Source organism: Lactuca virosa, chromosome 1 (assembly GCF_052849685.1).
Source record: "Lactuca virosa cultivar CGN04683 chromosome 1, Lactuca_virosa_CGN04683_v6, whole genome shotgun sequence".
In the NCBI taxonomy this organism is placed as follows: domain Eukaryota; kingdom Viridiplantae; phylum Streptophyta; class Magnoliopsida; order Asterales; family Asteraceae; genus Lactuca; species Lactuca virosa.
Genome location: NC_136426.1, coordinates 20,405,033 through 20,419,841, shown reverse-complemented (window position 1 = coordinate 20,419,841; position 14,809 = coordinate 20,405,033). Strand labels below are relative to the sequence as shown.

At 36.8% G+C, this 14,809-nt stretch overlaps 1 protein-coding gene across 1 annotated transcript; it reads left to right on the top strand.

Moving 5' to 3' along the window:
* The first annotated feature begins 233 nt into the window (after positions 1-233).
* LOC145103962 (uncharacterized) lies at positions 234-2,281 on the top strand. Its single transcript, XM_079041247.1, has 2 exons — positions 234-626; positions 1,353-2,281. Exons 1-2 carry the CDS (start codon positions 470-472, stop codon positions 2,171-2,173), a joined length of 978 nt encoding a protein of 325 aa, XP_078897373.1. The 5' UTR covers positions 234-469; the 3' UTR covers positions 2,174-2,281.
* Positions 2,282-14,809: the final 12,528 nt, after the last annotated feature.

Genomic DNA, 14,809 nt, shown 5'->3' with positions numbered 1-14,809 from the left:
TCTCTTGACTTTAGAATACTCGATATCGACATAACATGTAACCATATTTTGGTTGCGGTATTCTTGCAATAAAGTTTAATAGTTGTAGTTGAGAAAGAGAATGAAAGATAGTTAGGAACTGAATTGATTGGAGAAATAGAAAGTAAAGACCGAAATAAAACAAGAGAGGGGTTAGTGTATACTTATATACGTAATTCTCTCTATATATGATCCCATAAAAACAGCTGAGAGACAGTGTCGTGCAAAACCAACAAAAGTGACTTCCCATCCACAACCCTAAACCAACCTACTTTATTTTCATCTTAACACTTCTCTTTTTTCCTCTTATAAAATCCTCATCTACATCTTCTTCAGTTTGCGTAAATATTGTTCATGGTGATTATTAAAAACCAGTAAAACTACCACTTCAATCCTTATTAGAGCTCAATTACAGTTTTTATCTTTTATCGAAGATTTTAGTTATTAATTTATGGAGGAAACTGGGGGTGGTGGCTGTAGCGATGATGCAAGGACGTGTCCTAGAGGACACTGGAGACCAGCCGAAGATGAAAAACTCCGGCAGCTTGTTGAACGGTATGGTCCACAGAACTGGAACTCGATTGCTGAGAAGCTTCAAGGACGATCAGGTGTTGTATAGATATATGTTTGTGGGAACATCTTCTTATTCTTCTTTCTTTATTTGTTTATCAATCAAAGAAGATCGGATATATATGTGATTGATTTCCAGGGAACTTCTGATCGATCAGCGGATTATGTTATTTCATTTTCAACAATTTATTTATAAATTAATTTTACAAGAATTGTAATTTTCTTGGGAGGGGATAGAAAGGTATTTTGGTAATAAAAATGAGTGTCTTTAATTAGTTAAAATTTGTTTTACTTTTAAGGTATTGATATTCACAAGGCATGATTTTTTTTGCATAGTTTTTTCAAAACCTAATTTATTTTTATCATTTCTATACTAGGTTATATATTTTAAAGAAGAGATGATCTATTTTATCGATTTCTTATCTGAATTCGCTTATGCAAAACTGATTCAATCCTTTCCCAAAGTACACGTATAAAATAGATGACCCATGATCAATCCACTAGAAATGGTCGTCTTCATACGAATTTTTTCTTATGACTACTATACAAACAAATTTTTATTTATCTAAATTAAAAAAAAAAAAAAAACAAAACAAAACAAGGGTTATATATATTCTGAACCGGATGAATATTACTATCAGTAACAATGTTTTCATTCAAGAGTAAATAAAGGAATCACCAATCATATATGCCAATTCATTTGTATACTTATCATGTCTGATTTTGAAATTAATCAATTTCATCTATATATTGGTGTTGTGTAGGAAAGAGTTGCAGACTAAGGTGGTTCAATCAACTTGACCCCAGAATTAACAGAAGGCCATTTACAGAAGAAGAAGAAGAAAGGCTTTTGGCAGCTCATCGTGTACATGGAAACCGATGGGCTCTCATATCAAGGTTATTTCCTGGGAGAACTGATAATGCTGTCAAGAATCATTGGCATGTTATCATGGCAAGAAAGCAAAGGGAAAAATCGAAAATTTGCGAAAAGGAAGGGTGCCACGATGATTTACATAGTCGTAATCTAAATACTACTGAGAAAGGAGTACATCAAAGAGACGCAAACTCGACAAAGTATTCTGCTTCGATCTCTTTCTCTACTAGCTATAGTCAGTTTAAGCAATTCCAGAATTTAAACAAAGAGAGGAATTCTTCATGGAGTTTTACGAGTCCTACGTCCACCATGATAGCCACCCATAATAGATCTTTGTCTTCAATAGATTTAAGTTTAACTGCACGACGAGAGGATACAGATTTTTGCAGTTCTAGATTACATCATCATAGCTTATCAGACCAGCATACTGCTTTCCAAAACTATTTATCATGTTCTAATGGAGGCCATAGGGACACTCGTGCATACGGGCAGCAATGTCACCATAGGGTTATATTTTCGAGTCCCTTTCAAAGCACTACTCATGATGCTGTGCTTAAGAGGGAGTTATTGGTAAGTTCCAAGAACAACATGCAGACACAGGTTAAGGCGATAACGACTTTGGAGAAACATAAAGAAGAAGACGAAACAACCGAATACAAGGATGATCATGTACCCTTCATAGATTTTCTTGGCGTGGGTATTTCGTCTTGATTATCAACATTTTTATAATTAATATATAGGGTTTCTTGTATATGTGCACCATATATATCTATATGTGTGTATATATAAATATATGGTTAGAACTTTCTTTTAACTTAATTGATGGTTTTCATTTCTATATATATCTTTGCTTTAATTACACTGCGCAGACTAAACTAATCTAAAAAGATCTTTCACCATAGCATGATCACAGTATGGTCCCTGGTAAGAAATCCCACAAAAATGAGTTATATATCGGATCTCCTTTCTTCATGATTGAGTGGTCAACAAGCCGATATATTAATGTTTCATAAATCATCGCTAATATGATTTTCCGAACAGTCCATTTATAGGTTCCTACCATACACTATTATTTGGATATCTCATATCATTATACCTAGATAGGTAGCTAGTTAGAATGTAACTGCCTTGAAGAGGACATCACTCTGAAAAATGTCAGTGGTACTTATTGTTTATTAAGGAAAATAAACTGTCATTGGCATGATGCTGAAAGTTGAACAGAACATGCTTTTATGAGATACATGGGAGTTCAATGCGCAAGTCAATAGGTTTAAACTAACCTTGAAAACCAACTAATTATGTTATCAATTATTTATTATTTATTTCGTAAGTAATCTCATCTAGCCTCTTGAAGTTTGATCTTTTTGCCGAAAGCTTTCTGATAGAAAGGCTCGTGAAACTGAACTTGAAGGGTAAAACGTCGGCCGTCCATTCATTGACACTTTCGCTGGATATGCGAAGAGCTGGATTTAATGAGCTCTAGATTACTATAAGCAAATGATGAGAAAGCATGACATCTGACCACTTTTTACCAATTTACCTAAGCAAATGAGTAGTAAATTTGTATCTCACTGCATCATCAAAATGGTATTTTGAACAAGTCTTACTCTTCTTTTATGGACAACTTTATTCATACCATTTTCATTCATATTTTACATGTGTTGATATATACTCACATGAGTAAATTACACAAATGTTCTATTTGGTTTGGGTAGTTAGCGTGTTTGCTTTCTAACTTTTTTTTTTAAAATCAAATGGTCTCTATGGTTTGGTTTTGTTTCAGTTGTAGTCCATACCAGACCTCTAATGAATGTTATACCCTTGTATTTTGTTTTTAACATTTCATTTAACATTTTTTAATATTATCATAATTATAAATCAAAATTAGGCCCACACTCACCCAACCCACCCCTTTCTCTCTCTAACTTACAACCTCAGATTAGCGAATTTCGAACCTAAATTATTGGCGTTAATCCAAACTGAGTCAAAATCACGTGATTGTCTTAGGGGTAGTTTATTCATTTTGTTTCTTTTAATTGATCAGGTCAAAACCATGTTGGTCGTAGGTTGCACGAGTTTAGGAGTTTTGTTACTTTCCCCTGTTTTCTTGGCTAGTTCTCCTTTATATGCTAGGTTTAGGAGTCGATTCTTGTGTGTGTAATTTCCATTTTCAAGCAGAGAATAAGATGTGAAAGTTGCACCATCTTCTTGTACCTTTTCTTTTCTGTTCTCCTTCCAGCAGATCATGCAACAAAGTGTTGCTTTACTTTGTTTGTTATATTCTTCTTTATGTAGTGGGTTTGTTCACAAAGGCTGGTTCCAACACTTGGTATCAGAACTAACCAGGGTGGTTCTCGGCTGTTGTGTTTCAGTTATGTTGTTACATTAATGGTTCACAGTGGTGTTGACAGATGAAGGTCTGAATGTGGTAGTTCGATGCCGAAGATGGCAACATACAACTGTTGAGGAAGAAAACAAGCAAGTAGGGTGAGAGGGAGAAAGCAAGCAGCAAGAATGAATGCAATTAGAAAGGTTGGTCACGTATGTTGATCAGAAGAAAGAAGCAGGAGCAGAAGGTTGTTCTATGTTAGCAATAAAGAAAGAAGAAGAAAGCAACAAGAGTGATCACTTTTGATCGAGGAAGAAAGAAAAGTAGCAAGAAGTAGTAGACAAATCAGCAAGATATCAAGCAAGTAGTATGTAGCAAGTAGTAGACAAGAAAGAAAGCAAGAAAAAAAGCAAGCAAGAAGGGTTATCAAGACCGAAGGAGAGTGTTGTATCAAAAGACCGACACAACAATAGAAGATCGAAGACCGAAGGAGGTAAACAAGATCGGTGGTTTGCGTGAGAAAGAGATACTGTAACATCCATAAAATCATGAAAAATTTAAACTTTCAAAAACCAACCCAAAATCATAAATTGTTTACAACATAGTTTTCAAAACATGTTCTATATAAGAGTTTCCCAAAATCATAAGTCCAAAACATGAGGATGTGTACGGTGACGCCTCCACCTTCCCGCGATCCTCTGAAGTACCTGAAACATAACCAAAAACTGTAAGCCAGTGCTTAGTGAGTTCCCCCAAAGTACCAACACAACACATAATCATAATAACAACATCAAACATACAGCATGTATACAGAGCCTTCAGTCTGAGTGGAATGCCCCGCCGGCCTACAGTCTCTCTGGTACGCTCACAGGACCTTCAGCATGACTGGTACGCCTCACCGGCCTTCCGCCTATCTAGAACGTCCTTCGGGCCTTAGGCCTGACCGATACGCCCCTCGGCTTGCAGTCCATCTGGGACGTCTTGAGTCTCTCGACCTTCAGCGCACAACAGGACCGCCTCAACCCAACACACCATCACATATCAACATATACCATATAAAACCCTAGCTAGCATATACAGACAATCATAAAGATCTAACAGATCACTAAGCATAGCATCATCCTATATACCAGGATACAGATCTAACAGATCACTACATCATACAATCATGCGATAAACCAGGATAATAATCCAAAGGGACCGGCATTGGTGCCTTCGACCCAAAAGTACAGTGAGGAGCACTCACCTTGTAAATCCGAATGGGTAGCAAAAAAAGAATATTGCTCCACGAGTCAACTCTACATGCGACCTATACACATGGAGAGACCCAGACCTTAGGCTTCATAATAAAAAGACCCAAAATGCCCCTAAGGTCAAACTAGGTCAAAAGTCAACGGTCAACTAAAAAGTCAACCCAGCTGAGTACGTCCAGCGTACTCAGCTCCTACGCCCCGCGTACTCAGTCCTTGACCAAAAAAGGGCAGTTGACCAACTACGCCCAGTGTACGCCATCGTACGCCCAACGTACGCAGCGGCCATGCAAAACTCCCATTAAATGCTTAATCCAACAAGTCCAAATGTCCAAATCCATATCCAAGCCTAAAAAGGTGTTCCAAACCATAAAGTTTCCCACTTTATGGTTATGCATGCCTTAATAAGTCCAAAAACCAAAACCCTAGTTTGTCTTAACCACTTAAGACTTCTATAACTTGCATGCAAGCACCAAATGAGTCAAGATAGCATTTTTATGACTTAATGCACCACAAATCTTCTGAAAGGACAACTCTTTTGGTCTTAGAGTAGCTCATACTCATTAAGTCTAGGAAAAGGGACTAAAAACTCATAAAACTTCACATGGCAATATCTTAAGGAAATACAAGTCGATATCAAAACTTTATACCTTCTGAAGTTTCCCAAGGAAGCAAAGATCCCAGATCTTCAAGCTTGCTTCCACACCATGGATCCTCAATGTATCTTCTTTCTTCCTCCAACACACCAAGAACATACACACTCAATGGATTAGGGTTTGCAAAAACATCACAAGGGGAGTGGAGGCTGGAGATGTGAGGGAAATGAGCTTATAAGGATGGTTATATAGGGGCTCAACCCTAAAATTTAGGGTTTCCAAACCTAAAGAGTACGCCCCGCGTACGCTGATGTACGCCCAACATACTAGGGCGCGCCCTATTACGCTAAGCGTACGCACGTACGCATGGCGTACTCCCATTCCTCCCAAATTACAGTTTTGCCACTAGGGCTTCCAATGGACACTTCCTTCTACTTAGGGACCAAAACGCAATATAATAAGATTATAGGATTGAATTTAGAAATACCTGAACACCAGGATGTTATAGATACCGAGAGAAAGAAAGAAGTTTGGCAGGAATAGTTTGGATTAAGGGGGAGAATGTTGGTGGTAATGCAAATTGAGTCAAAATAACGTGATTGTCTTAGGGGTAGTTTAGTCATTTTGTTTCTTTTAATTGGTCAGGTCAAAACCATGTTGGTTGTAAGTTGCACGAGTTTAGTATTCTTTGTTGCTTTCCCATGTTTTTTTGGCTAGTTCTCCCTTTATATGCTAGGTTTAGGAGTCGATTCTTGTATGTGTAATTTCCATTTTCAAGTAGAGAATAAGATGTGATGCACCATCTTCTTGTACCTTTTCTTTTCTGTTCTCCGTCCAGTAGATCACGCAACAAAGTGCAGCTTTAATTTGTTTGTTATATTCTTCTTTCTGTAGTGGGTTTGTTCACAAAGGCTGGTTCCAACATAAACTACCATCCTATCTTGTGTTCTAAACTCATACACAAAATTCACTTAAAAACCCACTAGTAAACCTATTATTGCCACCCAAAGTAGAACAATTCATATCAATTTTGTCACTATAAATTTGGTTGTGAAATCGGACATAAAAGACGATGGAAGACGGGTGATCAACGTCTATGTTGCCATATGCAATCAATAAAACTTGATGTGGCCCGTCCCCTCCAACTAGGTGCAATCAATGAAAACCTATGTTAAATCAGACATGGAAATCGGCCAACTAAAGCCATTTAAAAGAAACCCTTGTCTTCTTCAATTTGTTGTTTGTTAGTAGTGGTGGTGGTGAGGATGCCCTCATAGCAGCTATAGAGTTTGAATCAAGCGATGAAGGGGCAAATCATGAGGGCTGTGGTGATGGAGGGCTTATGTTGTTTCAAAACCCTTGTGTTATAGCAGCAAAGATCAAGGGGTGTAACGACGACATCAATATGAAGGTTGTGTATGGAGGGTTGTTGGACTGAAGAGAATAACGGGAGATGTAAAGGGGGTAAACTTTAGGTTTGACAAGAAATAAAGAAAGAAGTGAAAGTTGTACGAAGGGTTGAGAATGATATGGTGTTTCCTGATGAGAGTAGTTGGTGATGGTGCTTTTCGGTAAGAGAGAGAGAGAGAGAGAGAGAGAGAGAGAGAGAGAGTAAATAGAGAGAGATCGGGATATTAGGTCGAACGAGAGAGAGAGAGATAGAGAGAAAGAAAGAAAGAAAGAAAGATAAAGGTGGGACGTTGAAGACTAAATAGGGTCTAGTTTGGGCAACTAAGGGTAAATGAGATAAGCATTAAGGGGGTGGGTGGGACCCACATACTTTCTATTTTTTAATAAAATACAAAAAATATATATTAACGGTACGTAATTTTGACATTTTTAAGTCACCTAGGGACTAAACTCAAAACAAAATCAAATCATAGGGATGGTCTGAATTAAAAAGATAAGTTAGGGATAAAACACACAAACTATTCTAAACCATAGGGACCATTCATGTAATTTACTCCTAGAGTTTTAGAACCGTCATTCAACATGCTTTTGAACTAGGTAGGTGAGGTCAACAGAACGCAACAGAGCCATATTATACCCATACAATACAAGTGTTACTTATTCTAACAAAAAATTTGCATATTAAGAAACGTTTTTTTCAATATGATCGGCCTTATTGTCATTGCCACATCATCAAACCAAAAGACTTAACAAACATCCAAAATAAGATAGTTTTTCAAAAAACAATTATTTATGGATCCTATCGATAGCAATTAGTAAGTAGATGATTAAAATAATACTAAAAAATATGAATATATATATATATATATATATATATATATATATATATATATTAAGCTTGTATATTTACAAGCAATGTGAAAAAGATTTGGAACCAAAGTGCTTACATAATAGATTTATTTTGGCTATCCATAATTTATTTGGCTAACTTGTTGAGAAACGTTTTATAGTGGATGCTCTTATATCAAACTACATACACGATAGTGTAACATTCGGTTTTGAGAAGTTTCCTATTTCAGGAATTATGGACATTAAATGGATCAAGTTAGGGCCCTGGACTTCAAAGGGTTTGGGTTTTAGACCCAATTGGGTGTGGATTATATAGGTTATATGATCCAAGTTTTCGGTTTGTGTTTTGGAGTCCAAGGGTATAATGGTAAAAGTGATGCTTCAGACCTTTTCATGAATTCAGGATTCTAGTTCGGAAGGTTTTAAGTCAAAGGAGATTAGATAGGATAGTAGAGCTTTTCATTACCTTTCCGAGCATATGAAGAACGTCGAAAACGGAGTTGGGACGCTTAATTTTTTACCATTGGAAATTAGGGTGGGAATGAGTTTGGCTTGTATGTTGGGCGTACATGGCATGTACCTTGGGCGTACTTCGCTTAAGTTGGTCACGGTGATTCTCTCTAGTATGTTGGGCGTATTCGTGGCTGGGTCAAACCCTAATTTTTGGGTCTTGGATCCTATTTAAAGACCTTAACCTCTTGGAAACCCTTCTTATCTTAAGCCTTCATCCTCTAAAGTAGTTCCCTCGAAACCCTAGCCCCATTGTGAGATTATTGAGCCCTTTGAGTGTTTTGGAGTGTTCTTGGTGCATATTGGATAAGAAGGATCTCATTGGAGAAGTGTGGGTTGGCTTGGATCTTGAAAATCCAGACCTTGTTCATCTTGATCTTTCTTCTGGAGGTATAAAGCTTCAAACTTTATGGCTCTTTAGTGTATATGTAGTTTTAGGTTATGTTATGAGCATGTTTTGGTCTCATGGCTTGGATCTTGTGAGTAGAAGTTACTCTGGAACCTTTAAGCATCATTTCTAGCCATTCATGAGGTCATTAAGTCATAAAAATCGAATCTTGGTGGGTATATCTCTTCCATGCATGAGTTAGTGTTCCTTTGGTGAATATATGAATCTAGGGCTTTGGTTTAGACTCCATTAAGCCATGAAAAGTCATAAAGTCAGGAACTTTATGACTTAAGATGTCCCTTAGAATCAATTCTGGGAGTTGGACGTTAGGTCTTAAGGTTTCAGTTCGTTACCTTTTCTTCAAGCAAGCATTACGTTGGGCGTACCCTCCAAGTACGCTGTGCGTAACGGGTTTCAGTTCGTTACCTTTTCTTCAAGCAAGCATTACGTTGGGCGTAAAGGGGTTGTATGTGGTGCATACTCACCAGAAGTCTTTATGGGCCATTTATGGGCCTCGGGTAATTTTGGGTTTGGACCTTGATTAGTTGGGTCAAGTATGGGAAGGGTAAAATGGTCTTTTACCCTTAGTGTGATGGAATATGATTTAGACCTTTGATTATGGTTTATTATGTAACGTCCCAAAATTTAAGACTAAAACTTTCGATTTTTAAATTAATAAAACCATTATCCAAGACAACATCATCAAAACCATAGTGAATCAAAGTGTATCAATAACATCCAAATATATCAGAGTAATATAAAATGCGGAACGATGTGGTGTGTGCACTGCAATCATCCCGGGCTCTTCCCCTTCGAACCAGAAGTAGCTGAAACATAAACTGAGAACCGTAAGCACAATGCTTAGTGAGTTCCCCAAGATACCACATACCATACAAACATACAGCCAAACATATATGGGTGCTTACAATCCCCTTCGGTCTATTTCAACCGGATAATGTCATGTATATATGGGTGCTTGCAATCCCCTTCGGTCTATTTCAACCGGATACTGTTAAACATATATGGGTCCTTCCAATCCCCTTCGGTATATTTCAATTGGATATTGTCGAGCATATATGGGTGCTTGCAATCCCCTTAGGTCTATTTCAACCGGATACTAGGTCTATTTCACCCCTACCACTACAATATAGTATCATAACAAAGAATCACAGAGTCATCAAGCAAATACAGGCATAACTGACAGTTGTCACGAAGACAATCATCATACTACATCATGAACTAGTGGGCCGGCATTGGTGCCTTCGACCCACAGATATAGTGAAGGAAACTCACCTCGCTGACAAAATCCACAGCTAACAGCTCACACGGCCAACGAACGGGTGCCATACACCTCCTAACAAACCATACAAGGTAAACCCTTATTCCACCTTCTAAAACTAGCAATTTAACCAAAAGTCAACTCCACAAAAAGTTAACACTCAAAGTCAAAGTCAACAGTCAACATTTCCATCAGTTGACACTCACGTCGTGACCAGTCCTTGGTCACGTCGTGAGAACGCACTCGGCAGATTCCAACTCAACTCGCTTCAACTCGGTCTCGGATGACCCACTCAATAGACCTCACGACGTGAACCTTCCTTGGTCACGTCGTGAGCTCAGTCAGCCGAAACAATCGCGTAAAAACCACTCTCACGTCGTGACACTCCCTGTGTCACATCGTGAGCCACGTCTGATGCTAAATCCTAAAGTCTTGAGTCCTTAATCCGTTAAGTCATCCATTCCAACTTTCCAGAGGGATTTCTGTTGGATTAGGTGTCTAAGCCCATAACTATTTTTGGTGTGTACTTGACTTGATTATGAGCATGGTCCTTTCGGGTTGCCTTCACTCATGCAACTTGATAGGATGATAAGTGGAGAGAGAGAGAGAGTAGGACTTAAAATGTGAATAATAAATTGGTACTTAGAATGATTTTATTAATATATTATATGATTAATATATTATTTGGAAATCATATTATTAATTAGTAATTAATCAAAAATTAATCTAGTATTAATTTTGGGATTAAAGGAACTGATTAATAATTGAGGGACTGATTATGTAAATCAGTAATAATTATGGTTTGGACTAATGGACCATATTGATATGGGGTGGATGAAAATCTATGGGGAGCCCATAGAATTTCCGTCCAAGGGCCTGTCATATGGGGGTTCATGGACTGCTTAAGGCCTAAGCAATGAAATTAGGGTTTCCACCTGAAAACCCTAATGGCCCCAACTATATAAAGTCCCTTACCCTATGAATTTCGTCCCTATGCTTTAGAAAACCCGAGAGTGGTCGAAATTTCTTCTCTCTCCCAGTCTTCCTTTGCAAGAGTGTTTGTGACTCCGTTAGAGGTGCAACACTTGGGGCACTAAGCTTTCAAAGGTCAAGGAGTTTTTGTTATTGCTACATAACAAGTAAGGTAATGCTCTTAACCCTTTCATACACTTGAATTTCGAAATTATGTATGCTAGACTTAGGGTTTATGCTTTGGATGATTATTTGCATGTATAACTTGAGAAAAACCTAGATCCAAAGCATTAGGGTTGCATGTACACCATATGAATGTTGTAGTGCTCAAAAACACATCAGTGGTTTCGGAGCCTAGGTCATTTTTCTGTTGTATATGATGTCATGGTTAATTGTTCAAAGTTCAAAAAGTCAAAATCTGGATTCTGGCAGCAGGACTCGACGAGTCCATAAGCCTACTCGACGAGTCCACAGAGAACTCGACGAGTCCAAGCCTAACTCGACGAGTTTACGGGTCTGTTGGCAGATTTTTCGGATTTTTAGCCTAAATTAGATCTAGATAATTACCATAAACTATTTTGACTGATAAAATTCGATTTTTATATTATGGTAATGATTATCTTCATCTAATAAAAGGATAATTGTCAAATTTTAAGATAATTACTAGATTTTATGATAAATTAATTATTTGTATTATTTTATTTGAATTATCTTGCCATAAAAGTGGATTAGGTCAAATTATGTGATAAAGATAAATTATATGATTAATTTAATTGTTTTCAAATTTGATCTAAAAGGTTTTGAAAAAGTTTCAAAATTTGCCCTCAAGTTTTGGAATTTAAAATTTGATTAAAAGTTTTAATTTTGAAATATTAAATTCTTAAACCCTAGTAATTTGAAAAGTTTCAAAAGTGCACTTCATGGTTTTGTAATTTGAAATTTAATTAAAATAGCTTTAATTTTGAAATCCTAAATTTGGAACTTTGATATTTTGAATAGTTCAAATGACGCCCTTTTGGCTTTATTAAATTAATTAAGTGTTTAATTAAAAGAGAGAATTAATAAATCCATAATGACATGGTTTAAGTTTAATTAAATTAAAAGTCTAATTTATTAATAGATTAAACCACTTACTATTTTAAATGTTTAAAATACACCCTTATACTATATAAAATTAAAAGTCTAATATATTGTATATGTATAAGTAAAAGTCAGTCTTACCGTTAGTAGGCCTCATTCACGAAGCTGGTTTATAAGGGGTGTTTAAGGAAGCGGCCTATAAAATGACCGTCATTGGGTATCCACTCTTACCCACTGCACCCTTGACTAGTGGAGGGTCGTTAGCCGAACGGTTAGGATAGGACACAAACTTCCATTAAAAGTATAATAAAAATACAAAGTAACTAAACGCTTTTATAAAATTCCCAAATATTAGTTACTTTAGGGAAAATGTGAATTTTGTGCTAATCCATGAAATTGCACATCGCACCTTGTTGGTCGTTAGTGGAGCGTGTGTGGTTAACCGGCACACTAATATGGGACTAATGAAGGATGGAAATGGGTAGCTCGTAGATTATCATAGATTGATGGAGCGTGTGTGGTTAACCGGCACATTGATTAGGTGATAGATGTCTTCGAGAGTACCAAGCTAATTTGCATGGTTATTCACACCTTGTTTGTGATCCTCGGTATCCCAGTCACAAACTTAAAGGGAATAATCGAGATTAAACATGTCATTGAAAAGTTCAATGAATCTCAAAAGATCTAGGAGTTTCATTTAAAACCTAATTCGTTTAAAATTTCGTTTCCATGGTGGAATTGGTAAATCGTCATTTACCTACCGACAAATAATTTGCAATTGGATTACAGCATCCCTCTTCCGAATTGTGAATTATTGTGTTGGGTCCTAGCCTTGATATTTAATTTGGGTGTTATATTAATGATTGAATCAATTGACTTGAATTTCTCCCTTTTGTAGATGTCTAGTTCTGACAACTATGGTCTTCCCAAATCTTTTGGAAAAAGCTTTCCTGATGAAGATGATTTTCCACGAATTAATCAAGGAACTAGAAACCATGCTTCACTTCCTCCACCTCCTCCAATAGTTCTCCCTAACCCACGTGTTCGAAGACTTGAAAAGTTCAAGGTCATTGAAGCCCTATTTGCTAGCAAACACGAAGATGGAAAGTCTGTATGTGCTCACGTCTTGGAGATGAAGTTGCATATTGACGGGCTGGGAATGTTGGGTGTCGAAGTCTCGAGGAAGATGGATGTTGACTTGGTTCTTCAATCACTTCCTGAGTCATATAGTGGGTTCATTAAGGACTACTATATGGGAGACAACGACGTGACCCTCATTGATCTAACCTATTTGATTATTGTTGCTGAATGAGCAATGATTTGGCGCACTGGTAAAGCAAATGTGATTGGAAGATCTACTTCCCAAACTTCCATGGACATTGATCGGATGGTAAAGAGAAAGGCTAAATCTGAGATAGCCACATGTGTCATTCCGAAAGAATTTTTTTGTTTCTATTGCCAAGAGAAGGGGCATTGGATGCGAAGCTGCGTATCTACCTGAAGGATCGCAAGGATGGTAATGTCAAAATGTATGACTCTACTTCAGGTAAGTCCACTATCTAACTCTATTAAGTTCCTATTTATAGATTCTTAATACATGATGTGATAATATTGCATTCTGATGTTTTGTAGGATCAAAGAAAAGAAAGGAAGCTTAAAGGAAGAGTAAGCTGAGTCTGATCGCGAAGAGATGGATTTCGATCGCATGGTTCGATGATCGGATTTTTGAGTTGCTGCTAGGAGTTATGATAGATTGCTTAGGAATATTTAGTAACATAGTTTTCATTTGGATACGCATTGTAAGGACAAGTTTTCCGCAATTATATAAATAAAGAAAAATTTGATTTTATATTATTTTATGTTTCCTTGCAATGGCATTTGTGTAAATTGTTGTTCATATGTTTCTATAAATAGCAATATTGAAAATGATTGATTCTTGGTTATGTCAATTGTGGTAGTGTCGTAATTTTCTAAGTAATGAAAGATTCTCATCGCCCAAGTTTCAATTGGACAGAAACTTGGAATCATATGATTTGAATCATGTGATGTATGAAAATATTGGTACTTGGGAAATTAAGACTAATTCCTTGTTTACATATGTATGTAAGTCAAGTGAAAGATGAAAGGATCTAGTACACATTGATGTGCACTGGTCAGATCCACCACAAAAGAACGATAAGACTATTCGTCATGATTTACTAAAAGTTTAGTAAATATGGTTATGCTTACAAGATTAAGTGTAATTCTGAATCATTGGAAAAGTTTCAATGGATAGCAGAACGAATAAGAAGAATCAATTAGGCAGAAAGATAAAAGTTTCTCAAATATGAAAGGAAAGGAGAGTACTTTAGTATCGTGTTTTATGATCATCGTAGTGATTATAAAACCATATCACAATTGATCCTCTAAGGACACCTTGGTGCATTTGTATGGCTAAGAAGAGGAATCGGGAATTGTTGAAATGGTTAAATCAAAAAGGTGAGTCATACTTCGTTCCAAAATCGAGTCTTATAGTCATAATCCAAGATTGCGCCTTGAGTGATATATCTTAAGTAGGTTTATAACACCTCATGAAATGTGGAGTAGAAATGTTTCTTACTCTTGCACATTTGAAATTGGTAGTTGTGATGTTTTTGATAAAACAAAGAGCAACTAAGACCAATTATATGAAGTGTTTTTTCTTG